The 27,763-nt window shown below is 40.2% G+C and overlaps 1 protein-coding gene across 1 annotated transcript in view; it reads right to left on the bottom strand.

The window, feature by feature from the left end:
• The window catches only part of LOC100768287 (basic proline-rich protein-like), a 53,883-nt gene that overhangs the window by 20,198 nt on the left and 5,922 nt on the right, over positions 1-27,763 (bottom strand). Inside the window, exons 5-16 of the mRNA XM_027419630.2 lie at positions 26,896-26,967; positions 25,463-25,567; positions 21,063-21,185; positions 17,403-17,472; positions 14,974-15,032; positions 13,606-13,846; positions 8,813-8,871; positions 7,328-7,604; positions 4,400-4,458; positions 2,740-3,037; positions 1,770-1,828; positions 339-636 (exon numbers count right to left, since the gene is read on the bottom strand). Coding sequence (XP_027275431.2) covers positions 339-636; positions 1,770-1,828; positions 2,740-3,037; positions 4,400-4,458; positions 7,328-7,604; positions 8,813-8,871; positions 13,606-13,846; positions 14,974-15,032; positions 17,403-17,472; positions 21,063-21,185; positions 25,463-25,567; positions 26,896-26,967 — 1,720 coding nt within the window. The remainder of the gene's footprint in view (positions 1-338; positions 637-1,769; positions 1,829-2,739; positions 3,038-4,399; positions 4,459-7,327; positions 7,605-8,812; positions 8,872-13,605; positions 13,847-14,973; positions 15,033-17,402; positions 17,473-21,062; positions 21,186-25,462; positions 25,568-26,895; positions 26,968-27,763) is intronic.

Genomic DNA, 27,763 nt, shown 5'->3' on the forward strand with positions numbered 1-27,763 from the left:
AGTCAGGTAGATCTCTTCGAGTTTAAGACCAGCCTGGTCTACAGAGTAAGAGTTCCAGGACAGGCAACAAATTTATAGAGAAACCCTGCCTTGGGAAGATTAAACAAAACAAAACAAAACAAAAACAAAAACATGTTTGTAAATTTGCTTAATTTCTGACCTACACATTACAGTTAAAATTCAAAAATAACTAAGCATTGGCTTCCTTTATGCTGGACTGTAAACTGTGAGCCATATACTCTTTCCGCCTCAGGTTGGTTCTGGTCTGTGTTTATCACAGCAATAAGAAAAGCACAGATATATGTTGACACATATATGGGCTTTTTAAAAAAGCCTACCTGGGTATGGCAGGAAGGGTGGCCCAGCGAAGTCCCTCTGAGAAAAATAATCTGGAGGACCTGCAGGTGGGAAGGGTGGGCCAGCGAAATCCCTTGATGTAAAATAACCTGGAGGCCCTGCATGCATGTTTCCTGGAGGTGGTGGAGGAAATGGGGGTGGCCTACTCATAACAGGGCTTCTTGAATCCCCTGCAAAGAGAGGGCCTCTGGGGCCTCTATCCTGGGGAAACGGTGGAGAGATGAAGCCATTGCCAGCTGCCTCAAATTCAGGAGGAGGAGTGTTGGGCACAGTTGACTTCTGTAAGAGAGTGACAATCAGCAGTCAGTAAAACTACTTGATGACCAGCTCCTTTCCTGGGAGTGTCAGGCATAGAAAAAAGCAGTCCATGACATTACACAAGGCCTGGGAACAGGCTCATTTTCCACAGCAGTATAGGAGCAGCTTATTTGCTATCCTAAGTATTTTTACTAACTCAGCAGAAACTTTAAGCATGGTAGTAATAGTCTACCCGGCTCTCCCTAAATCACAATTACAGTTCAGGCACATCAAAACAGACATTTTAAAAAATAGATATAAACCAGGATCTGGGGGCACATGCCTTTAATAGAGAATTTGGGAGTCAGAGGAAGCTGGATCTCTGTCAATTTGAGGCCAGCCTGTCAATACAGTGAGTTTCAGGGCTGGCTACAGAGCTCATGGGAAACCTATGCCCAAAAGGAAAAAAGAAAAGGATAAACACTTGTATCAAACACACACATACACCAACACACACAAAATGAAAGTGGTTAAGACATTGATATTTTCAAAATGACCAAAATAAATGTTATATTTTAAGCCTAAAATACATTTTAATATTCAAATAAGATTTCAAGGAAGAAAATCTGAAACAGTTCATCTAAAAGTTGTTCTTATTTAAGTTTTTCTTATTTGTTTTTTATTTGACATATATAGGTGTTTTGCCTGCATGTATATCTGCATACTATACACATCCAGTGTACTTGAAGGATACAATAGAGCTTCAGATACCTTAACCAGGAGGTAAGAAATGTTGTGAGCTACAACTCCAGTGCTGGGTATCAAACACAGGGCGTCTGGGAGAGCAGCCAGTGCTCTTAAACTGGAAGTCATTTTCCAGCCTATTTGGTTGGTGGAGACAAGATCTGCTTATATAGCCCACACTGAGTTTGAATTTACAATCCTTCTATCTCAGCCTGCAAAAAATGCTAGGATTACATGCACCATCAAAACCTGCATGTGATCTGTACTATTTCACAGAAGGTCACAAGCCAACAATGACAGTGTTAATGCTCAATAGAAGTGTACAGTATTAATCACTTGATATCACATAGTAGATGAACTCTAGGCTTCTTCTAATAAAACCAAGTAACTAGTTGTGGATACATGGGTAGAATTCAATTTCTAATACTTACTTCAGGGTCACTTTTTCTGTCATTCTTCATGGTTGTCATTTCTAAGGATTCTGGCTCAACTAGACAGAAAAATTAAACCGGGAAAAATTAATGAGTTCTCTCTTTATTCCCAGACTGTTTCCAGATCCAAATGACACTGACATGTACACTCGCCTAGCTGTGACAGGGAACGCTTGACACGAATACACTAGTATTACATATTAGGTCCCCAAGGCGGCATGAGACCTGTGAAAATTTCAGTAGAACAGACATTCTGTTGAAATGTGTTGGTGACCTTTCCAGCTGCCTCCTAGTCCATCTTGCTGGGGCAGCCCAGTTGAAAAACTCAGAATGCAGCATGCACTTCCTATCTTTTCTGTGTGCCCTCCTTTCCCTTAGTACATAATATGTGCTTGTAGGAAAGTACCCTTATAGATAACAAATATACAATGAAAATTTAAATTTCACAATTTTATTCTTTCTCTATGTTACTGGCTTTAATACCTACAGTAGATAACACATATTTCCCAGCTTCAGTGGTTAGTGAGTGAATGTTGAAGAGTTCCTGACAGATTCAAAATACTAAATATGAAATGATTAAATGAGATAACTAATTAAGAACAGGAACCCAAATTACTTTACTGGTATTTGTTTACATGGCCATTGACGATTGGCAGCCTAATATCCTTGACTGTTAAACAGGATATATGTAAATGGATTAAAGAACATGAGAAGTTAGCTATGGAACAGAGTAAAATTTGTATTATAGCAAGATACAGTCAACCCAAAACTGTCCTTCACCACATATATTAGATGACATGCCTGAAATATGAGACATCAAGAAAGGTCTGGAGAGATAGTTTAGTGCTTAGGAGTACTGGAAGCTCTTCCAATCATTCCTCCTCTAGTTGGTTCTGGTCAGTGTTTATTATAATAATAGGAAAAGCACATATAAATGTTGACACTTACATGGACTTTTAAAATAGCCTACCTGGGTATGGCAGGAAAGGTGGGCCAGGAAAGTCCCTTGGATGAAAACGATCTGGAGGACATGCAGGCAGTAAATATGGGCCATTGAAGTGCCTTGGTGTTAAATAACCTGGCGGATCTGCATGCATGTTTCCTGGAGGAGGTGCTGGGAATGGGGGTGGCCTTCTCATAATGGGACTTCTTGGATGCCCTGCAAAGGGAAGGCTTCTGGGGCCTCTATCCTGGGGAACTGGTGAAGAGATGAATCCAGGGCCAGCTGCCTCAAATTCGGCAGGAAGAGGGTTGGGCATAGTTGAGTTCTGTAACAGAGTGATAATCAGCAGTCAGTAAAGCTACTTGATGCCCAGCTGCTTTCCTGGGTGTGTCAGGCATAGAAGAAAGCATGACATTCCACAAAGCCTGGGGACAGGCTCAGTCTCCAGACCAGTGTAGGAGATGCTTATTTGCAATCCTACGTATTTTTACGAATGTAGCAGCAAACTATAAGCATGGTATTAACAGTTTACCTGTCTCTACCTAAAACATAAGTACTGGTCAGGGTCATCAAAACAGACATTTAAAAAATATAAATACCAGGAAGTGGGAGCACAAGCCTTTAATCCCAGTACTCTGGAGGCAGTAGGTGGAACTTTGTCAGTTTGAGGCCTGCCTGTCAATATAGTGAGTTCCAGGCTGGCTACAGAGCTCCTGGGAAACCTATCCCAAAATGAAAAACAAACAAACAAAGAGGTGGACACTTGTATCAAACACAATATACCCACACACACAAAAGGAAAATGGTTAAGATATTGGTATTTTCAAAATGACCAAAGTCAATGCTATACTTTAAAACTAAAATACATTTTAAGAGTCAATGAAAAAAATCTGAAATAGTGTACAGCTAGCATAGAAGGTTTCAAGTCCATGTGAAAGTTTTTTTTTTTTTTAAGTGTGAGGTATCAGGTTTCTTTCTCTTGTTTTGTTTTTTGTTTTGTTTTTGTTTTTATTGGGGGGGGGGAATTTTTGAGACAGGGTTTCTCTGCATATCTTTGGAGCCTATCCTGGCACTCGCTCTGGAGACCAGGCTGGCCTCGAATTCATAGAGATCTGCCTGCCTCTGCCTCCCGAATGCTGGGGTTAAAGGTGTGCAGCACCAACGCCAGGATCTTTCTCTTGTTTTTTTTATTATTTTTTTATTTCACATGTATTGGTGTTTGCCTGCATGTATGTCTGCATAACATACACATTCAGTGTTCTCTAAGGACAGAATAGAAATTCTAATCCCTTGAACCCTAAGTCAAGAAGGGTTTGTGAGCCTCCACTAATACTGGGAATCAAACCGAGGTCCTCTAGGAGAGCAGCCAGTGCTCTGAACCTGGAAGCCATTTCTCTAGCCTATTTGGTTGGTTGAGATAAGATCTGCTTATATAGCCGACACTACCTTTGAATTCACAATCCTGCCTCAGCCTGACAAAATGCCAGTATTACTTGCATCATCAAAACCTGCTTTTCATCTGTACTATTTCACAGAAGGCTACCAGCCAACAAAGAAAGTGTTAATGCTCAGTAGAAGTATACTTAATAAATAGGTTGATATCACATAGTAGGAGAGCTCTAGCCTTCTAATAAAACCAAGTAATTAGTTGTGGATACATGCGTAGAATTCAATTTCCAATACTTACTCCAGTGTCACTTTTGGAGTCAGTCTTTGTGGAAGTCATTTCTGAGGATTCTGGCTCATCTAGACAGAAATATTAAACCGGAAAAAATCATGAGTTCTCACTTTATTCCCAGACTGTTTCCAGATTCAAATGACACTAACATGTCCTACTGGCCTTTCTGGGACATGGAACAACTTGACACGAATACACTATATTCCATATTAGGGTTCCTAAAGCAGCCTGAGACCTGTGGAAATTTCAGTAGAACAGACATTCTGTTGCAGTGTGCTAGTGACTTTTCCAGCTAGGTCCTAGGCCATCTTGCTGTGGCAGCAGAATTGAACAAGTAGAGATGTAGCATCCACTTCCTGTCTTTTCTATGTGCCCTCCTTTCCCTCAGTACATAATGTATGCTTGTATGAATGTACCCTTATAGATACCTTACAAATACACAATGAAAATTTAAATTTCAGAATTTTATACTTTCTCTATGTTATTTACTTTAATACCTACAGTAGATGCATGTATTTTCCAGGTTTTTCTGGCTAGTGAGTGATAGTTGAAGAGCTCCTGACAAGATTCAATCTACTAAATATGAAATGATTAAATAAGATACTAATTGATAACAGGAACCAAGAGTATTTTACTGGTATTCTTTTAAATGGCCATTGACAATTGCCTGCTTAATATCCTTGACTGCTAAACAGGATATATGTAAATGGATTAAAGACAATGAGAAGTTATCTATGGAAAACAGCAAAGTTTGTATTATAGTGAGATACAGTCAACCCTTACTCTGGCCCCAAAACTAACCTTGACCACATATATTAGATGACATTCCTGAAACATGAAAGAAAGGGCTGGAGAGATGGTTCAGTGCTTATGAGTACTGACTGCTCTTCCACAGATCCTGTGCTTAATTCTCCACAACCACAAAGCAGCTCACAACCATCTGCAAGTCTACTTTCAAGGGTTCTGATGCCCTGTTCTGTCTTTCTCAGGTATCAGACATTCATGGGATACACAAGAATAAGTGCCATACACATAACAAAAACAAATATAATCTTTTGGAAAAAGTCAATGAGAAATACAAACACGGGAAATTTAGGAAGGTGATTTGGAATTAAGAGCAATCTGGGACAGTAATTAAATTAGCCTCTGGTTCAATTCCCTGTCTTCTAGACTATCTCAACTATTTAATCTCAGAGGCACATATGCTTACATATATACACACCCAGCTGCGCATGCTCACACACACACACACACACACACACACACACACACACACACACACACACACGGTATTTCTTACTGACTTCAAGCAAAGGAGGCATATTATACTTTGTGTGTTTTTTTGGTCAAGGGAGTCTACCACAGTTAGGATAAAATCTATCTTGCCTTTGTAGAGCAGCTTCAGAATATGTTTGGCCTAGAAATAAATTTTTGAATATCTTCATTAGGATAAACATGAGTCTAGTTTTGTTTTGCTTATGTTGACTTAGACATTTCACCAAAACTAAAAACAAAACCTGTCACCTGTTACTGTTAGGCACTAGTCAATCATTTGAGAGACGGTGGACTTCCTTTGCATTCTCATTCAACAAGCAGTTGTGACACAATTACAGTACATATGTAAATCTACACATGAAATGCTGAAACAAGTCAACTTACCATATGTGAAAGCAGAATTCAGTTAAATTCATTTCACCTTCAAACATAGTATTAGCCCAAGAAAGAAAACCACATCAACATGTCAAAAACAAATGGGGAGGAGGAGCTACAAGGTGAGTAGAAAAAAAAAAAAACAGAGAAAGAAATACTGCTCTACAGTTGCATTTGTCATCTCGGCAGGCAGTAATCCAGAAAACGTCTTCAGTTCAACAATTTTCACTACCTTCACAACTTGGGAGTGAAGTCACAAGTGAGGAGTCACAGCTTAGATGAAGGACATCTTAGCAAACACAGGTTTGTTCTTAAACATGGGATTGCTTAAATCTAAGGATAGAGTAGGGAAACTGCAAACTTTACTGTTAACTCAATCAGATCTCAAGACATCACATTAGTATTTTGCTTCTAATGTTCATCAAAATATCAGAAACTCATATTCTTTCACATAATATACATATTTTGTCCAGCACTTAGATCCAGGGTCTATCACACAGCAGACACTAAGCAGTAAGTTGATCTCAATATCTTCCAAGCCCTCAGAGTTTCATGCAAATAGAAGAGTAGAGGTGGGGGCAAAGAGCAGACACCTAGGGCAACTAAACTGACTATCGTCTAGAACATGAAAACATGATTTACTGGGTAGAAACTTTGATTCCAATATATAAAGTATGCTGTAAAGTAAATAAAGTGCTTTTATTATAAAATGGCAAGGTATGAAGGAATCTCAATAAATTCAACAAGTAACTAAATATAATCATGTGGGAAATATTATTTATGAGACATATTTCAGAAAACTTTAGTCAGTAATTGTAGGACAAAAATAAAAGAAATTGCTTTAAATGATGGCCACAAATGTAATACACATAATTACAATCTTAAAAATGCTTGAAGCTGGGCTTTGGTGGCACACACCTTAATTCCAACCACTTGGGAAGTAGAGTCAGGTGCAACTGTGTGAGTTCAAGGCTAGCCTGGTCTACTGATTAAGAGTTCCAGGACAGGGAACAAAGTAATATAGATAAACTCTGCCTTGGGAAGATAAAAACAAAACAAAACAAACACACACACAAAAAAAGCTGTTGCTAAATTTATGTAAATTCTGACCTACACAGTTCAGTTAAAATCAAAAGTACCTAAGCCTTGGCTTCCTTTTTACCAGAGCTGTAACCTGTGAGCCATATAAACTCTTTCTTCTCAAGTTAGTTCTGGCCAGTCTTTATCACAGTAATAAGAAAAGCACAGATAAATGTTGACACATACATAGACTTTTAAAAAGCCTACCTGGGTATGGTGGGAGGTGTAGGCCAGGGAAGTCCCTTGGTGGAGGCGGGAAGGGTGGGCCATTGAAGTCCCTTGGTGTAAAATATCCTGGAGGAACTGGATGGATGTTTCCTGGAGGAGGTGGTGGGAATGGGGGTGGCCTACTCTTAACGGGGCTTCTTGAATCCCCTGCAAAGGGAGGACCTGTGGGGACTCTATCTTGGGGGAACGGTGGAGGGATGAAGCCAGGGCCAGCTGCTTCAAATGTAGCAGGAGGAGAGATGGGCACAGTTGACTTCTGTAAGAGAGTGACAATCAGCAATCAGTAAAGCCACTTGATGATCAGCTCCTTTCCTGGGAGTGTCAGGCATAGAAGAAAGCAATCCATGACATTCCAGAAAGCCTGGGAACAGGCTCAATTTCCACACCAGTGGAGGAGATGCTTATTTGTTATTCTAAGTATTTTTACTTACTCAGCAGAAAATTTCAAGCAAGGTAATAATAGTCTACCTGGCTCTCCCTAAATCACAAGTACAGTTCAGACACATCAAAACAGACACTTTAAAAAACAGGTAAACACCAGGCTGTGGGGGCACAAGCCTTTAATCCCAATTCTCTGGAGGCAGTAGGTGGATCTCTGTCATTTTGAGACAAGCCTGTCAATATAGTGAGTTCCAGGACTGGTTCTAGAGCTACTGGAAAAACCTATCTCAAAGTGAAAAACAAAAAAAAGATGGACACTTGTATCAAACACACAGATACACACACACACACACACACACACACACACACACACACACACACGGAAAATGGTTAAGATATTGATATTTTAAAATGACCAAAAATGAATGCTATATATTTTAAAACTAAAATACATTTTAAGATTCAAATAAAATTTCAATGAAGAAAATCTGAAATAGTGTACAGCTAGCATAGAAAGTTTCAAGTTCATGTAAAAGTTGTTCTTATTTAAGTGGGAGATATCAGGTTTCTTTGTCTTTTTTAAAATATTTTTATTTCACATGTAAAGGTGTCTTGCATCCATATATGTCTGCATACCATATATATTGACTGTTGATAGAATAGTGTGTCAGATCCCTTATACCCGGAGTAACAAAGGGTTGTTGCCACCACTTGGGTACTGGGAATAAAACCCAGGTCCTCTAGGAGAGCAGACGGTGCTCTTAACCTGGAACCCATTTCTCCAGACTACTTGGTTGGTGCAGACAAGATCTGCTTATATATATAGCCCACACTGGGTTTGAATTTACAATCCTCTTGCCTCAGCCTGCCAAAAAGCTAGGATTACATGCAACATCAAAACCTAATTGTCATCTGTACTGTTTCACAGAAGGTTACAAGCCAACAATGACTGTGTTAATGCTAAGTAGAAGTATACTTTATTAATATTTTGATATCACATAGTAGGAGAGCTCTAGCCTTCCTCTAATAAAACCAAGAAACTAGTTGTGGATACATGGGTAGAATTCAATTTCAAATACTTACTCCAGGCTTGCTTTTGGAGTAATTCTTCATGGACACCATTTCTGAGGATTTTGGCTCATCTAGACAGAAATATTAAACAGGAAAAATTCATGAGTTTTCAATTTATTCCTAAACCTTTTCCAGATCCAAATGACACTGACATTGCTGGGACAGGGAACAACTTGACACAAATACACGAGTATTCCATATTAGGGGCCGCAAAGCAGCCTGAGACCTGTGGAAATTACAGTAGACCAGACTTTCTGTTGCAGTGTGCTGGTGACCTTTCCAGCTAGGTCTTAGGCCATCTTGCTGTGGCAGCCAAAGTGAATAACTTGGGATGTAGCATCCACTTCCTGTCTTTTCTGTGTGCCCTCCTTTCCTTCAGTACATAATATATGTTTGTATGAAAGTACCCTTATAGATAACTCAACAAATATACAATGAAAATTTAAATTTTGGAATTTTATTTTTTTCTGTTATTTACTTTAATACCTATCATAGAAACATATATTTCCCAGCTTCAGTGGTTAGTGAGTGAACATTGGAGAGCTCCTGACAGATTCAATCTACTAAATATGAAATGATTAAATAAGATAACTAATTAATAATAAGAACCCAAAGTATTTTACTGGTTATCTTTTACATGACCATTGACTTTTGCCTGTCTAATAACCTTGACTGCTAAAGAGGATATATGTAAATGGATAAAAGACAATGAGAAGTTAGCTATGGAACAGAGTAAAGTTTGTATTATAGCGAGATACAGTCAACCCTTACTCTCATCCCAAAACTAACTTTCAACACATATATTAGATGACATGCCTGAAAATTGAGACAACAAGAAAGGGCTGGAGAGATGGTTCAGTGCTTAACAGTTCTGGATGCGCCTTCATTGGACCTGTGCTTATCTCAACAACCACACAGCAGCTCACAACCATCTGCAAGTCTACTTCCAGAGGCTCTGATGCCCTGTTCTGTCTTTCTCACTTGTCAGGCATCCATGGGATACACAGAAATACTTTAGAGTTGCCAGAGTTCCTGGGACACCTCTCAAGGAGAGCTGTTCATGGGGAGTGCAACCAGCCCAAGAGAGAGAAGTGCATTGTAGTCAATAAACCTCAAAAGATTTGGAGTTCTGAAGAGTGTTTTGACTTCACACATGGAGATGTACAGTTTGGAATTTGCCCAGCTGGTTTTCCATCTTGCTTGCTCCACTATTTCCTCACTATTACCTTTCCCTATGTTTTGGGATGGTAATGTATGTTCTGTGCCATTATGTGTTTAAAGTATGTGATCTGCTTTTCTTTTTGATTCTATATTTTCTTTTTTTTTCTTTTTTTGAGACAGGGTTTCTCTGTGTAGCGTTGGAGCCTATCCTGGCACTCGCTCTGTAGGCCAGGCTGGCATGGAACTCACAGAGATCTCCCAGCCTTTGCCTCCTGAGTGCTGAGATTAAAGCAATGTGCCACCAATGCTGGCGAAAATCGGGTTTAAATAGAGATTTAATGATGTCAAGATTACAAAGGTTTCAATATAAAACTTGATTGTAGACAAATACTAAAATCATAAGTTCTTCCTACAGGGAAAAAATACATGCACTGATAAATTTTCTAAATTAAGTAAAAAAAAAAATGGGAATGAAGTTAAGTTCATGTTATAAAAATCTAGAATCAGAACTGGAGAAACAGTGCACTCAGTGCAAAGCTGTTCTTTCGGTGTAGAGCAGAAATACCTCTTGACTACTGTTCCCAGACATTCAGGTAACATTCCAGTCACAATCACACTGCTGTGCTAAAGAATGTTACTTACCCAGTCGCTTGACACCTAAGGAAACCCCAACTGAACTGGTGAAAACCACTGGCTGAACATATTGAAAGGAAATCCATTGGGTTTGAGAGTGGTTGGGTCTCACTCTCTCCATTCCTATCAGTGTGCAAGACCAAAAACAGGAACACCAGTCTGAAGACACTTGAACTCCCCTCCTCAGATGAGGGGCCTCAGGGCGGTTACACAGTGGCAACTCCGTTAACGCATACAGCCCACAGAATACAATCAACATGTTACAAGTTAAGAATAAAATGAGAGGCTTGGTGGTGCACACTTTTTTTTAAACTATCTCGACTTTATTGTTCTTTTTTTCAACTTTTTTTATTTGAACTAGAAATGGAATTGTTTTATATGACAATCCCAGTTTCCTTCTCCCACACATCCTCCCTTACCACCACCCCCCAACTAAAACCCTATCTATCACATATCCTTTCTGCTCCCTCTGGATGGTGAAGCCTTCCATAGGGTGTCATCAGAGTCTATTGTATCCTTTAGGATAGGGCCTAGGCCCACCCCCATGTGTCTTGGCTCAGGGAGTATTCCTCTATATGGAATGGGCTCCTAAAGTCCACACCTATGCTAGGGATAAGTACTGAACTTCTACAAGAGGTCCCATAGATTTCCGAGGTTTCCTCACAGAAACCCATGTTCCTGGGGTCTGGATCAGTCCCATGCTGGTATTCCAGGTATCAGTCTGGGGAGCAAGAGTTCCCTCATGTTCAGTTCAGCTGTTTCTGTGGATTTCTCGAGGCTGGTCTGGACCCCTTTGCTCTTCACTTGTCCTTCTCTGCATATGGATTCCAGTTCAGTTCAGTGATAAGTTGTGGGTATCGGCTTCTACTTCCACCAGCTGCTGGATGAGGGCTCTTGGGTGGCATATAAGTCAGTCATCAATCTCATTATCAGGGGAGGGCATTTAAAGTAGCCTCTCCTCTGTTGCTTAGATTGTTAGCTGGTGTCATCTTTGTAGATCAAGACATTTCCCTAGTGCCTGATTTCTCTGTAAACAAAAAATTTCTCCCTCTATTACATCTGCATTCTTGTTATCATCTATTCTTCCCCAGACTCAACCTTTCTGCTCCTTCATGTCCTCTGCATCCCTTGTCTTCTCCCCTTCTCATTCTCCTAGCTCCATCCCTCCTCTTCCCATGTTCCCAATTTGCTCAAGAGATCTTGACCCTTTCCCCTTCTCCAGGGGACCATTATGTCTTCTTAGGGTCCTCCTTGTTTATTAGTTTCTTTGACAGTGTGGATTGTAGGCTGGTAATTCTTTACTCTATGTCTAAAATCCGCATATGAGTGAGTACATACCATGTTTGTCTTTTTGCGATTGGGTCACCTCGCTCAGAATCGTTTCTTCTAGTTCCATCCATTTGCCTTCAAAATTCAAGATTTCATTGGTTTTTTTTTTTTCCCACTGACTAATAATCCATTGTGTAAAAATACCACATTTTTTCCATCCATTCTTCAGTTGAGGGACATCTAGGTTGCTTCCAGATTCTGGCTATTACAAATAGTGCTGCTATGAACATCGTTGAACAGATGTCCTTGTTGTATGAATGTGCTTCTCTTGGGTATATGCCCAAGAGTGGAATTGCTGGATCATGTGGTAGACTGATCCCATTTCCTTGAGAAGTCACTACACTGATTTCCAAAGTGGGTGTATAAGTTGGCACTCCCACCAGCAGTGAAGAAGTGTTCCCCTTTCTCCACATCCTCTCCAGCATAAACTGTCATTGGTGTTTTTGATTTTGGCCATTCTGACCGAAGATGGTATCTCAGAGTTGTTTTGATTTGCATTTCCTAGATGGGTAAGGATATTGATTACTTTCCTAAGTGCCTTTCAGCCATTTTAGATTCCTCTATTGAGAAATGTCTATTTAGTTCTGTATCCCATTTTTTAATTGGTTTGTTTGGTGTTTTGGACTAGCTTCTTGAGTTCTTTGTATATTTTGGAGATCAGCCCTCTGTCAGATGTGGGGTTGGTGAATATTTTCTCAGTCTGTGGGCTGCCGTTTTGTCTTGCTGACTGTGTCCTTTGCCTTACAGAAGCTTCTCAGTTTCAGGAGGTCCCATTTATCAATTGTTGACCTCAGTGTCTGTGCTACTGGTGTAATGTTCAGGAAGAGGCTTCCTGTACCAATTAGTTCAAGGGTATTTCCCACTTTGGTGGCTCATGCCTTTAATCCCAGCACTTGGGAGGCAGAGGCAGGAGGATCTCTGTGAGTTTGAGGCCAGTCTGGTCTCCAGAGGGAGTGCCAGGATAGGCTCCAAAGCTACACAGAGAAACCCTGCCTCGATAAATAAAAACAAACGAGTAAAGGAGACGGCAGAGAGCAGACACCTGTGAAAACCTAAGCAGGGGCTTGTCTAGTAATTGACAACATGATTTGCTTCGTAGGAACTTGTGATTCCAAAGGGTAAAACATACTGTAAAGTCAATAAATTACTTTTATTTTAAAATGTAAGGGTATGAAGGAATTTGAATAAATTCAACAAATAACAAAATATGATCTTAGATTTTAAATATGATCATGTAGGAACTACTGTTTATGAGAAATACTTTAAAACACTTAGTAATCTTAAAACATAAATATAAACAATTACTTTAAATAATGGCCACAATAAATTTCATCCCATCAAGAGGGAAGCAGAGACAGGTGGATCTCTGTGAGTTCAGGGCTAGCCTGGTCTACAGAGTAAGAGTTCCTGCACAGGCTCCTGACTTGGGTGCAGGGGGGGGGAGACACTGACAAAAAAAAAACTGCTTGTAAATTTACTGATCAATACAGTTAAAATTCAAAATTACCTAAGGTGGATCAAGGTTAAACCTTAGCTTCCTTTGTTGGTGGACTGTAACCTGTGAGTCATATGAACTTTTTCCTCCTCAAGTTGGTTCTGGCCAGGCTTTGTCAGAGTAATAAGAAACGCACAGATGAATATTGACACATACTTGGACTTATAAAAAAAAAAAAAAAGCCTACCTGGGTACGGCGGGAAAGGTGGGCCAGCAAAGTCCCTTGATGTAACAGAATCTGGAGGACCAGCATGGATGTTTCCCAGAGTAGGCGGTGGGGATAGGGGTGGCCTACTCATAACGGGACTTCTTGGATCTTCTGCAATGGGAGGGCCTCTGGGGTCTCTATCCTGGGGAACCGGTGAAGGGATGGAGCCAGGGCCAGCTCCCTCTGATTCAGCAGGAACAGAGTTGGGCAGAGTTGAGTTCTGTAAGAGAGTGAAAATCAGCAGTTAGTAAAGCCACTTGATGACCAGCTCCTTTCCTGGAGTGTCAGGCATAGAAGAAGGCAGTCCATGGCATTCCACAGTACCTGCGAACAGGTTCAGTTTCCACACCAGTGTAGGAGCTCCTTATGTAATATCCTAAGTATTTTTACTAACTCAGCAGAAAACTTTAAGCATGGTAGTAATAGTCTACCTGGGTCTCCCTGAAGCACAAGGACATTTGTGCTTCATTTGTCTCAAAAGAGACACTTTAAAAAAATAGATAAACACTAGGTGGTGGAGGCACAAGCCTTTAATCCCAGTACTCAGGGGTATATATCTGTCAGTTCAAGGCCAGCATGGTCAAAAGAGTGAGTTTCAGGAGGGGCTCCATAGCTTCCATAGCTACTGGGAACCCCTATCTCAAAGTGAACAACAACAACAAAAAAAGATTATTTTCAAAATGACCAAAATCAATGCTATATTATAAAACTAAAATATTTTAAAATTTAAGATTTAAAGGAAGAAAATCTGAAATAGTATAGCTAGCATAGAAGCTTTCAAGTTCATCTAAAAGTTGTTCTTATTTAAATGAGAGATAATCAGGTTTCTTTCTCTTGTTTTTTAATATTTTTTATTTCAGATGTATGTGTGTTTTGCCTGCATGTATGTCTGCATAACACATATATTCAGTGTTCTCTACGGATAGAACAGAACTTCTAATCCCTTGAACCTGGAGTCAAGAAGGGTTGTGAGCCTCCAGTTGGGTGCTGGGAATCAAACCCAGGTCCTCTAGGAGAGCAGCCAGTGCTCTTAACCTGGAAGCCATTTCTCCAGTCTATTTGGTTGGTGCAGGCAAGATCTGCTTATATAGCCCACACTAGCTTTTAATTTACAATCCCCCTCCTCAGCCTGTCAAAATGTCAGTATTATATGCATCATCAAAACTTGACTTGTGATCTGTACTATTTCACAGAAGGTTGCAAGCCAACAATGAAAGTATTAATGCTAAGTAGAGGTATTTTTATTAATATCTTGATATCACAAAGTAGAATAGCTCTAGCCTTATTCTAATAAAACCTAGAAACTAGCTGTGGATTAATGGGTAGAATTCAATTTCTAATACTTACCACTGGGTCACCTTGGGTTTCATTCTTTCTCAGTTCCAATTTTGAGGATACTGGCCCATCTAGACAGAAAAATTAAACCAGGAAAAATTCATGAGTTCTCACTTCATTATCAGACAGTTTCCAGATCCAAATGACACTAACGTGTTCCACTCCCCTTACTGGGACAGGGAATAACTTGACACGAATACACTAGTATTCCCCCGTAGGGGCCTCAAAGCAGCCTGAGACTTTTGGATATTTCAGTAGAAGAGACATTCTTTTGCAGTGTACTGCTTTTCTTCCTGGCTGGCTCCTAGTTATTTTGATGCTTCAGCAGTCTAAGTGATTAGGCTTAGATAGCCCAATAGATTCAGCATCTATTTTCTGTCTTTTCTGTGTGCCCTCTTTTCACTCAGTACATAATATATACTTGTAATAAAGCATTCTTATAGGTAACTCAACAAATACAGAGCCAGGCAGTTTCGGGGCAAGCCTTTAATCCCAGCACTAGGCAGGTAGAGACAGGCAGATCTCTCTGAGTTCCAGGCTAGCCTGATCTACAACAGCTAGTTCCAGGACAGCCTGCAAAGCCACAAAGAAACAATGTCTTGAAAAACCAAGGAAAAAAATCATCTACAATGAGGTAACACAGACCCAGAAGAACAAACATGGTATATACCCACTTATGAGTGGATAAATGCTATTAAGAAAAGGATAATCATGCTATAATCACCAACCCAGAGAGCCTAAGTAACAAGAAGAGTGTGTGGGGGGAGAGAGACATGCATGAGTCTCCCTATGAAGTGTGGCACTGTGGGGGTGGCCTTCGAGTCTCCTAAGTTCAAGTTATGCACAGTGTCACAGTTCACCTCCTGTGTCCTGGGGAATCAAGATGTAAAACTCTCAGCTCCTTCTCCAGCACCATGCTTGCCTGCATGACCCCATGTTTCCCACTGTGATGACAGTGGAGTAAACCTCTGAAACCATAAGCCACCCGAGTAAATGTTTTCTTTATAAGAGTTGCTGTGGTCATGGTGTCTCTTCACAGCAACTGGAACCTTAACTAAGACACCAACCAAATGGGGCAGGAGAGATGGCTCAGCAGTTAGGAGCACTGGCTGCTCTTCCAGAGGACCTGGGTTCATTTCAAGCACCCACATGGCAGCGCACAACTGTCTGTAACTCCAGTTATGCAAGAAAAAGAAACCAATAAAATAAACAGAAACCATTAAATAATTACAAAAATACCAAGGGAAAAGAAAGTTGGATTTGGAGGAATGCTATACACAGACACAGGTTTCCAATGTTACTTGGGGCGAGGGGGGATGGGAGGAGACTGTCCGAGAGACTGGAGGAATAACTGGTGAACTGATTCCTTACTATAATGGTACTTCCTACTAAGACCCATACATGTTAATTATTGAAGACATCCAAATGAATGCATTAGTTCCTCAGCTAGTCTTACAAACCCTCTTCTTGCCACAATAAACAATTGGGAGCTGAGCTTAGCAGTTCTTGCCTGAAACCCCAACACTTCAAAATTCAGAGAAGAGGATTACCATGAGTTTGAGGCCAGCAGGGGCTACACTGTGAATTCCAGGCCAGCTGGAGCTACAGTGAAACACTGTCTCAGAAAAACAGTAATTAAAATAAAAATAGTAATTTATATGAGGTAGAGTGACCTACACTCAGGAAGCTAGACTTTTAAAGCAATTTAATGTACTACAAGGTCCCAACACAAAATGAATATTCACCGACCATGGCTCCAACACACAAAATAATAGTGAACCATGGCTCCAAATTAAGTAATATTAAAAAAATTCTATTAAAAATCTATTTCTTACAGGATAAATTTAAATGAAAAAATACAAATACAACTTTAATTAAGCTCCCCTTATCTATTTCAGGAGCAGTCTTGTCCATCTATCTGAAATGCCCTGCACTCTGACCACCTCATTTAGCTAGACTTTTGAGTAAATCTTTCATCACCTCTTCAGAGCTGTAGCCTCCTTCTCCTTTGCCCTATGTATGTATCATACTTCTCTTCATTACAACTTAAAAATTTGCATCATAACCACTGTGGTACTTACTCTTTTTTTTTGGATATTCATATGGGTGTCAGAATAACTAATTTGTGAAGCCCTTTGCATTAGACAGATTATAGTACCTTAACCTTGACCACCACTAATTGTTACTGCAGTTGCTGGTTATAGTACGGCCATCACAAAACTAAGATCCATAGAGCTATTTACTATATTTTCAAACCAATTCCTCACTAAAATTTTTTGTTTATTTCTTTTTCAACACAAGAGCTTCTATGTGTAACAGCCAAGTACAAGTGTACAAAGAGCACGACACACATGCAGAATGAAGAGGAAACAAGAAGCCAGTCTCCATATGTAAGTGCACATCATTTTCTAAGTCACTCTTGACTTCTAAATCAAGATTACCATCATCTGTTATATAGTCTCCAAACAAGCAAGTCCAAACTTTGGTCTTCATCAGGCTCTCCATCAGAGACTGGATATTGAACAAAAGAAGAAAATAAAAAGAGAATGTAATCACTTGGGCTAATAGCTTTACAATTTAGAACTTAATTAACAGTAATTTAAAATTCAATCCAGAGCCAATGAGATGGCTTGGCAGGTAAAGATATCTGCCACTAAGCCAGATCATATGAGTTTGAACCCCAGAACCCACATGGTAGGAGAATTTGCTCCCAAAAGCTGTCTTCTTAACTCTGTACACACATCATGGAAGGCACATACCACACACATACACATACAAGTAAGTTTCTAAATATAATACATTATTAAATTAAATCCTCATGTGCTCTAATTTTCTCCCTGCAATTAGGACACATAAATTTTTGTTTGGTTTTTATTTTGTAACTGCAACATTTATTGACTATTAAATCTTTAAAAAAAAAAAAAAGAAAAGAAAAGAAAAACCTTGCTGAGAATGGTACAACATCTTTTATCCCAGCACTCAGAAGGGAGAGGCAGGCAAATCTTTGTAAGTCTGAAGCCAGCCTGATCTACAAAGTGAGTTCTGGTAAGAAAGGACTGCCTCGTGAGACCCTGTATCCAAAAAGAAAGAAAAGAAGGAAGGGAGGGAGGGAATGAGGAAGGCAGGCAGGGAGGAAGGGGAGGGAAAGAGAAAGGGAAGGAAGGAAAGAGAGAAAATCAAACAATATTTTATGATGGTTCGACTTCCTAGCCACTATATGACTACAAAAGAGTAAAATATTTTCTTCTGTGTCATCTGCACCTGAGTGTGCAGGGGCACATCCGGCTGCAAGAGCATGAGGCAGGAAGACACAAGTGTCTTCTTCTCTCACACTCTAGCTTACGGCCTGGAGACAGGACCTCTCATGGAATCAGAACTCCACTACTTGGAAGCTTAGGCTCTCATCAAGCTCTGGGATCCACTGTCTCTGTCCCCAGTGCTGGGGCTTACAGGCATGTACAGCCTTGCTCATCTTTTAAGTGGGTGCTTAGAATTCAAACACAGGTCCTCATGCTTCAGAGCAAGTGCACTAACCCACTAAACCATATCCCCAGTCCCTAAAATATTTTCTTCTGGCGTTTCTTCCATGTCTTACTAAGTAAGAGTTGAACTGGAGAGACAGCTCAGCAGTTAGGAACTTGTTACTCTGCTAGAGCATCTAACCTCCTTTCCCAGCACCCATATCAGGCAGCTCACAGCAGTTTATAACTCCAGCTCCAGGAGAACCAATGGTCTCTTCTGGCCTGGGTGGGCATCCACAGGGTGGCCTTTAACATATAGGGTAAAAGCTGTGTGGTGTTTCATCTATCTGAGAGATACAAAAGCTATGAAGATGTATGAATATCTATAAAAAGATCATAGACACCTTGGCACTGCACTCCCAGGCTCATACCTACACATGGACACATACAGATACACACTAGTTAAAAAAATGAACATCCCTCTGGAGAGAAGGCTCAGCAGGTAACAGCACACACTGTCTTGCAGAAGGCCCAAGTTCAATTCCCAGCACCCATATCCAACAGTTCTCAACTCCCTGTAACCTCAGCTGCAGGGACTCCAACACTTCTGCTTTCTGAGGGGAGGGAAACTCACACGCACAGACCCACAAAAAATAAGCCATAGATCCTTGATTTATTCAAGGAAACAACTAGCTGGAGAGTCCAACTGAGACAGACAGACACATTGTAAAAGGATTGGAATGGAGCCCTGGAAGTTCTCCAACTGTGTTTTTGCTGCTGTTGCTTTTTGAGACAGTCTGACCATATAGCCCTGGCTGGCCTGGAGCTCAGACACATCTGCCTGCCTCCCAGTGCTGAGACTGAAGGTGTGCACACCATGCCTGGCTCAGCAGTGCTGTTTTAATCTCCTGAAGGAAAGAGTATTTTCTAGTAACACAGGTAACGTTGCTTCTGAGCCTACTGACCAAAACCAAGTGTGATGTACAAGTAACAAGATGACTGTGCACCATGCCTTTCTCTGGAAGATCCCATTTGAAACTACTTGCTAATCTCTTCCCTTTCTTCAAGGCTTCTGGAAAAACAAAAATGCCCTCCAACCCTGAGCAGTGCTGAGGTCTCACATCCCATTCCTTTTTACTTAGGGAGAACCCTGAGCTTCCAAGTAGAGTAAGGAAGTTAGAGGAAGGAAAGCACAGTCATCCCTCGGCATCCACATTGCACTGCTCCAGGATACCTGTCACTACCATTGCATGAAGACAAACTGCATGGGTGTTCACGTCCTTTACATCAGATAGCAGTGCTTGCATATAACCTGTATGTATCTTCATGTACACGTCAAATCCTCCTAGACGACTTGTAATAACGAATGCAACACAAACGCTGCATTAACAGTTGCAGGGAATGAGAGGAAGTCTGCACATGCACAGTCAGAGGCCATTATTTTCTTTTATTTATTATTAGTGTTTGTTTTGGTATGTCTGTGAATTGAGTATGTATGGCAAGCACATGAAGGTCAGAAGACAACTGAAGTCAGCTGGCTTTCTCTTTTTACTTTTCTGTAGTTTGGAGACCAAACTCAGGTCGTCACTTTTACTCAATGAACCCTCTCATCAGCCCAAATTTGTTAAGAGCACCATTCTGTGATTGGTTGAATTTAGAGAGATAGAGAGTCCAGTATATGGCAAACTGTAAGTAAAACTAAAGCTAGAATGTCTTGAAAACATTCTTATTATTTTTTTACATTTATTTATTTAGGTGGGGAGCAACATATGTGTCATGGCATAAGCCGGAAGATCAGAGGGCAATTTAGGAGTCAATTCTCTCCCTCTACAGAGTGAGTCCTAAGAATCAAATGAACTGGTGTCAGGAAGTGTACAGCAAGTGCTTTAACACACTCAGTACACTCAATGGCCTAGGTAATGTTAATTTTGTATTCCTACAATTAGAGTCATGTTCCAATTAGTGTATGTGGGTGTGAACCGAGAGCCATATGGACGGGTTCAAGTACACACACCACAAAAAACCTACACAGGTCAGAAGACAACTTTTGGGGTCAGTCGTTTCTTTCCACCTTGCTTGAGACAGGTCTCTCCACTGCTGTGGAAGCCAGGCGAGCTGACCTCAAGCTTCTGCCAGACTCTGCCTCCATCTCTCTACTACAGAGCACTGGCATTAGATACTATGCTACAAAACCCAGCTTCTAAGATTCTGGGGATATGAACTCCTATATTGGGCTTAGGAAACATGATTTACCCTGGGAGCCATCTTCCCAGCCTGAGTTTAATGATTTAAAAAGCATTTGTAGAATGAAGTAACACAAACTTAGTAGAGATAACAAGAATATTCAGCTAAAACATATAAACTAAAACCCAGTTTCTTAATCAACAGAAGCAGATGTCGGCATAACAAGAAAAGGTAAAAATCATTATTTTCTTTATTTACTGATAAACACCTGGCATAAATATGAGACGACAAAGACATGGGGTGATAATATATATATTAAAATTTATGTATCTTCAAGAAGCATTTGAAATGTGACAAAAGACACAACAATAGCAATAAAAGCTGTTAAAATTATTTGTATTTCCAATTAAGTATAAAATTGTGGCCAACTAATGACTAAAACCAAGGAACCATTACCTTGATCTCATTTTCTTTTTCATTTAGGACTTGCTCTGCCTGTACTTTGGATCTTCCACATATTGCTTTCTGATTATTCAGTTCGTCAGTTTGTTCTTTCGTTTTTTCAAATTCCTCTAAAAGCTGATAAGAAAACAACAAGGATGTGAAAGACAACACAATGTTTAGATGCATTTATTTAAATATTTATATGCATTATTAAAAGATATTAAAAAGGTAGAGCTGCTATTTAAAAAAGGAACTCAGATGTGGCTCCCATTGATAAAGAACTTTCAAAAAAGACGACTGCAAAAATAACCAATATTCTCCAACTGATTTACAAGGTAAGTTTTTATCAAGTACAAGATTTTGACACACACTTGTCTGATAAATCTAGTCAACTCTTTCTTTGTATCACATATAATATGTCAGACCTCATTATTTAATGATATTTTTTTAGTCACCATGCTGCTTTGTTCAGGGTTAACTGAAGATGGCTAACCCTCAAGCACACTATTGATCTTGAACAGATATTCTGCATATGCTCTGAGCCTGAACTGCACTGAAAGTTCCAGTCTAGCCTGGGCTACATGGCAGGACTTTGAAGTGAGGAGGAGGCACTATTGATTACAGTATGGGAAATCTACACAGGAGTCCTCACCACCATGTTCTCTGAAATCTAAGATGACAGAACAAAGATGTAAAAGGAAAAGGCATCAACCCAAAAAGAAAATGAACAAATAGCATGTAGGGACACAGCTGTGATAAAAAGACTCCACAGACAATAGACAGAAGAAACTTAAGCCAGTTAGACAAACAGAAAATAAGATGATTTCACACAATCCAGAAAGGCTCATGATTTGAAAGCAGTACTAACAGAGGGAGGAGTGGAAAACAAAAGGGAAGAACTGGGGAACTGGAGAGACAGTTGAGGAGTTAAAAGCACATGCTGCTCTGGCAGAGGATCCACGCTCAATTCCCTGCACCTGCGCTGAGCAGCTCACAAGTGCCTATAATTCCAAAGGAGCTAATGTCCTCTTCTGGCCTCTAGGGTGCCTGCACACACATGCACACACCAACACCCAGAAGCACACACATACATTCTCCTGTTTTTTCTCTCCTTCCTTCCTCCCTCCTGCTCCTGTCTTCTCCTAGACATGCATATGCACGTCTCATTCTCTGCTACTCATCTCTTATCTTTGTTTCCTTTATGCCTGCATATAGCTGGATGTTTCAGCCCTACTGGTGTGCTTCAATCATGCTGGAAGGTATTATGCATACACCAGAGGAAAAAATTATATCAATGTCACCTACCTGTGAACCGTGCAAGATACAGTAACAACACACCTGCAACATATGCCTACTGGTACAGTAGTGCCATAAATGCTATGAAAGTAACCAACCACTTCCTAATTGGATTTAAGACGAGCCAGCTCAACAAGATGGAACCTAGCCCAGCACAGTCACACACATCTTTTATCTCAGTGATCAGGAGGCAGAGGCAGGTGGAATTCTGTGAGTTCAAGGTCAGCCTGAGCAGCATAGGGAGTTCCAGGATAGCCAGGATTACATAGAGAGATTCTGTCTCAAAAATTAAAAGCCAGGTGGGTGGGGGGAGATCCATTCCTGACACTGTTAAGGTCTCTGGTTCCTACTCACAGTTACACATGTATTCACATGCACACGTTAACATTCTCACACACACACACACACACACACACACACACACAAATCAACAAATAAAAATGTTAAATTATGGAGGCTGGAGAGATGGCTCAGAGGTTAAGAGCACAGACTGCTCTTCCAGAGGTCCTGAGTTCAATTCCCAGCAACCACATGTGGTTCACAACCATCCGTTATGAGATCTGGTGCCCTCTTCTGGTGTGCAGATATACATGGAAGCAGAATGTTGTATACATAATAAATAAATAAATAATGTTAAATTATTACAATAATTCCAGTAACGCACAGAATCAAGAGATTTCAGAATGCAAGTGTCCAACATATGAAGAAACATTATGAGACATCATCACATAATTTCAGAGAGCTAAAGTTAACAGAAGGATATTGTTTGTGAAGAAAAAAGAGCAGGAAACAAAGAAGGCAACATAATCTACACAGCATTCAAGTCCCAAAACCAAAAGTGGAAAGGGAAGACAATGCAGCAATGTCAAAATTTTATTTACATACACACTTTTGTGCTGTACGCAGTACAGCAGAAAGATCTCTGGGTTTCAAGTCATCCTGGGCTACATAGGTAGTTCCAGAACAGCCAGGACTGTTTTCACAGAGTAACCCTCGATTCCCCCCCAAAAAACACAACAACAACAAAAACAAAACAAAACAAACAAAAAAGAAAGTCAAAATAAGTACTAAATATCAGGAACATGAAAGAGAACAAGGAGTTGGACCTACTGCTTAGTGGTTAATACCAAGCACTGTTCTCAAGAGGTCCTGAGTTCACTTCCTAAAACCCACATCAGCCTAGTCACAGCCACTTATAACTCCAACTGCAAAAGAGTCAACATCCTATCCTGGCCTCTGAGGGCACCTTAATCATGAACACAAATGCACACAAATACATACACATACACATACACATACACATACACATACACATACACATACACATACACATACACATACACATACACATACACATACACTGTAGGCAACCTGTAGCCAGCCCCTAAGTAGGCGAGGCTACAGCGTCTGTCCAGCAAGTACAAAAGTGAAACCGAAAAGAGAAAACGCAGTCCCATGCAAGTATCGCTCTATGTCACCCTGACCAGGCCCTCACAATCCTGGTCAGGCACACTTGTAGCCAGCCCCTAAGTAGGCGTGGCTACAGCTTCCCCTACAATACACAACAAAAGCCCACTAGATCTATAGAACAGGTTCTTTTTTCTTTTCTCCCTTCCTTCTTTTCCTTTCTTTCCTCTTTCTTCTTCCTTCCCTTCTTTCTTTCCCTCTCCTCTCTCTCTCTCTCTCTCTCTCTCTCTCTCTCTCTCTCTCTCTCTCTCTCTCTCTCTCTTTCCTTCTTTGAGACAGGGTTTCCCTGGTTATCCTGGAACTCACTCTGTAGACCAGGCTGGCCTGGAACTCAAGAGATTCACCTGCCTCTATCCTGAGTGCTGGGATCAAAGGTATGCACCATCACCAAGAGAATCCAAGTTCCCAAGGAAAATGGCTCCCAGAAGGCAATGAAGGAGGAGAGATGGCTCGTGTTGAAGAGTGCCCAGTGTTCTTGCAAAAGACCTCAGTTTGGTTTCCCTTACACATAGCAGGTGGCTCATAACTGCCTGTAATTCAGTTCTGTGGGGGATCTGATGCCTCTGGCCTCCAGAGGCACTTGCACATGTGTGCACATAACAACACTCAAGACACACACATGCACATAATTAAAATTAAAAATTAGAAGAAGAGACAGAGGTGGCAGCAGGCAAGGTAACACACACCGATAAAACCAGCAATTTGGAGGCTGACTACCACAGTGAGTGCTAGGTCACCCTAAAATACACTAGAAGACTCTCTCTAAAAGAGTAAATAAAATAATAATAGTAGTAATAGAAGTTTAAATGAACAAATTAGCCAAAGTGGTTGAGTGAATGACATATCCATAGAGATAGATTACAAAAATATATTACAGGAAACCAAGCAATTATTAACAAGAGGATAGTCAAGTCAGACAGGCTGCTTTTTAGACACTCATAATAATGGAACCAGACATTGTCACACCACTAGGGTGGGAAGATGGTAAAGGCTCTAACGCAAGAGAAAAGGGACAGTATGTCTTAAACAAGGTGAAGGTAAGGACCAACACCAAGTCATAACCTGTGCACAGTCGAACTCTCACAGCACACACACACACTCCTACCTCAATATGCATACTGTAGAAAGGAAGGAAGGGAGAGAGGGATCAAGCAAGGGAAAGGAAGGCAGGAAAGAGACAGATAGGGAAAGGGGGAAGACAGACAGACAAACAGAATTTTCTCGACAAAAATTGTACTGGGACAACAGAAGGGAGGGCACATGTGTTCAAGTGTCTAAGTGAGAGCGGAATGAGAATAAAAGCTAAGTCCCACTTTACCTGCCCCCAGGACTCCTTCTTCCTCTAGGCCCCAGTTGGTAATCTATTCACTCTTACTGCATTCTCTGCTGTGAGGAGTGGTGTTAGCTGCAGTGTGCTGTGAGTGTCAAAATGCTAACGGACAGCCTGGGCTTACTTCTTTCATGACAGAAGATAAGATGGAAGGATCCACTTTTAAATCCATTATGGGAGATGGAAGTCTGCATGGGACACTAGCTGCTCTCAAAAGCCTACTCATTCACTACACAACTCCACACATGGGTCAGTCGTGAGGTGTCTAGAATACCAAACGCTATATTCACATCTAAAAGAGTATCTGTAGGCAACAAACCTCCTTCAGGCTTTCCTCAAGTTGATAATTTTCATTCAGGGTATTTTGTATTACTTCCTTAAGGTGTTTTTCATTCATTTGAAATATACTGATGTTAGTTTTTGCCTAAGTAAAAGAAATACACAGTTTATAACAATTTAACAGAAAACCTCCTGTTTATGTAATCTCTGAAAAATATAAAGTTTAAGCAAAAGCCAAAACATGACACTATTAACAGCAGAAGCAGTATCAACACTACTTTGATGCAACACTCATTTGTCAAGTGACTTTGAGCAAATTATTGAAATTCCATGTACTATACAGACAATTTTGTTAACTACTGAAATAGAAAGACAGAAAAGAACAAGTATTAGTTACTGAATTATTGGTTTATTTCAAGACTCACTTAAAACACTGCTTGCACTGCCTATTTGCCAAGCATGGCTTCACTTGCTACCAGGAACAGAATGACCTGAAGAAATCGCTGATACAATGGGTCATCATCCTTAGCAACCTGCTATTGCCATGTGCACTTCAGAAAAATCTTGCTTGCTTGCTGCCCACATTGTGATTTTAGAAAAGAAACCGGACCCAGAATTAAAGGCTTTCAGGAGGTGCCCTGGCTACAGTCCACTGGTGATGGTGACATCTCTCTTCCACAATCACTAGTGCAGGAGTAGTTATTCCAGAAAGATCCCACACTACTTACTCTTTGTCTCCTGCCCTAAACTTGGTACTTCAGGAAGCAACTCTGGTTAGGATCGTTACCTGTTACATAACTTCAAGAGTGCTCAGAAACAGCCATAGTTTAAATCTATCCAGGGGAAGATGAATGTCACTCAAGGTAACTCAAGTTAAAGCAAATGCATATTTAAGAGTCTCTATATTTCAAATACTAATGTACTATTTTATTACCTAATGTGATGGTTATTCTTGGTTATCAACTATATCTGGAATTAATGAAAACCCAAGCAGGCTATAAATAATTTTTCTCAATTAAATCATTTGAAGTTGGAAGACCCACCTTTAATCTGGATCTTTTTAGATGCTATACCTTCTGGCAGCAGCCTATCTAAAGGATATGGAAGGAGGAAGCATGCTTGTCTTAAATTTCACTGGCAAGTCCATTCAGACTACTTCTTTGGGATTCCAGTGGATACTGAATATCAGGTGAGAAACCCAGCCTCACAGACTGAGAAACTACTGGATTCTTAAACTCTCTGTTGGTAGACTGCCATTTTTGGACTAACTGGACTGCAGCCTGATGATTACTCTAATAAATTCCCTTGAGATAGGTAGGTAGATAGACACATGGATGGATGGAAGGAGGGAGGGATAGATGTCATCCCGTTAGTTCTGTTCCTCTAGAGAATTCTGACTAATATATCTAATAATAATCTGAAAACATGAATGTTCTTCACAAGTGACAGACCACTTAAAGTAATTCAACTTACTTCAGCGAGTTGTATCTTGACATACTCGGATGCACTTTCTAGAGATTGTATCGTTTTTAAAATGTCTGTCATCTGAAAATACAGTATCAGTCATTATATTTAATATGTCCCTTTTGCTCCAAGACAACATGCATTAGTTAGGTACATTGTTAATTTATTATTAATAAAAGTGAGAGGCCAGATGAAGAGGCCTTGTCAGCTTGCTTACCGTGTGCTCACAAGAATTTTATAAATTATGTGATAATAGTACATCTTCACAAATTGAATGTATCACGGCACTTTTCAGGTTCAAGATGAACCCACTAATTCATATTTCAATAATATCAGACATATTAAGATTTCCTTATGCCAGAATTTAAAGAAAAAAGTTATAAATATTACAAGTTAATATATATATATATATGCACACATATTTCTCTTCACTATATTATTCTCTTCAGTATATTATTAGAGAGCCAAGTGTGGGGTTGCACACTTGTAATCCAAGCATTTAGGAGACACAGGCCAAGAAGGTCATGAGTTTGAGGCCAGCCTCAGTTATGCAGTTATACACACTGGGATATATTCTCAGACTGTCTCAACAAATGAAAACAATAAGAAAAAAGGAATGTGCAGAAACACTTATGATCATAAAATTTAAAGAGTAATAATTTGACAGAGGTGATGTCACATGCCTTTAATCCCAGCAAACAGGAGGCAGAGGCAAGTAGGTCTCTGTTAGTTCCAGGCCAGCCTGGTTTATAGAGTGAGTTTCAGAATAGCCAGGCCTATTATACAGAGAAATCCTGTCTCAAAAAACCAAAAAACAAAACAAACAAAAAAAAGTGAAAAGATCAGATGTGGAAACTGTTCTCATGGTCTTCTACAT

The sequence above is a fragment of the Cricetulus griseus genome, chromosome 5, assembly GCF_003668045.3.
Source record: "Cricetulus griseus strain 17A/GY chromosome 5, alternate assembly CriGri-PICRH-1.0, whole genome shotgun sequence".
NCBI lineage: Eukaryota > Metazoa > Chordata > Mammalia > Rodentia > Cricetidae > Cricetulus > Cricetulus griseus.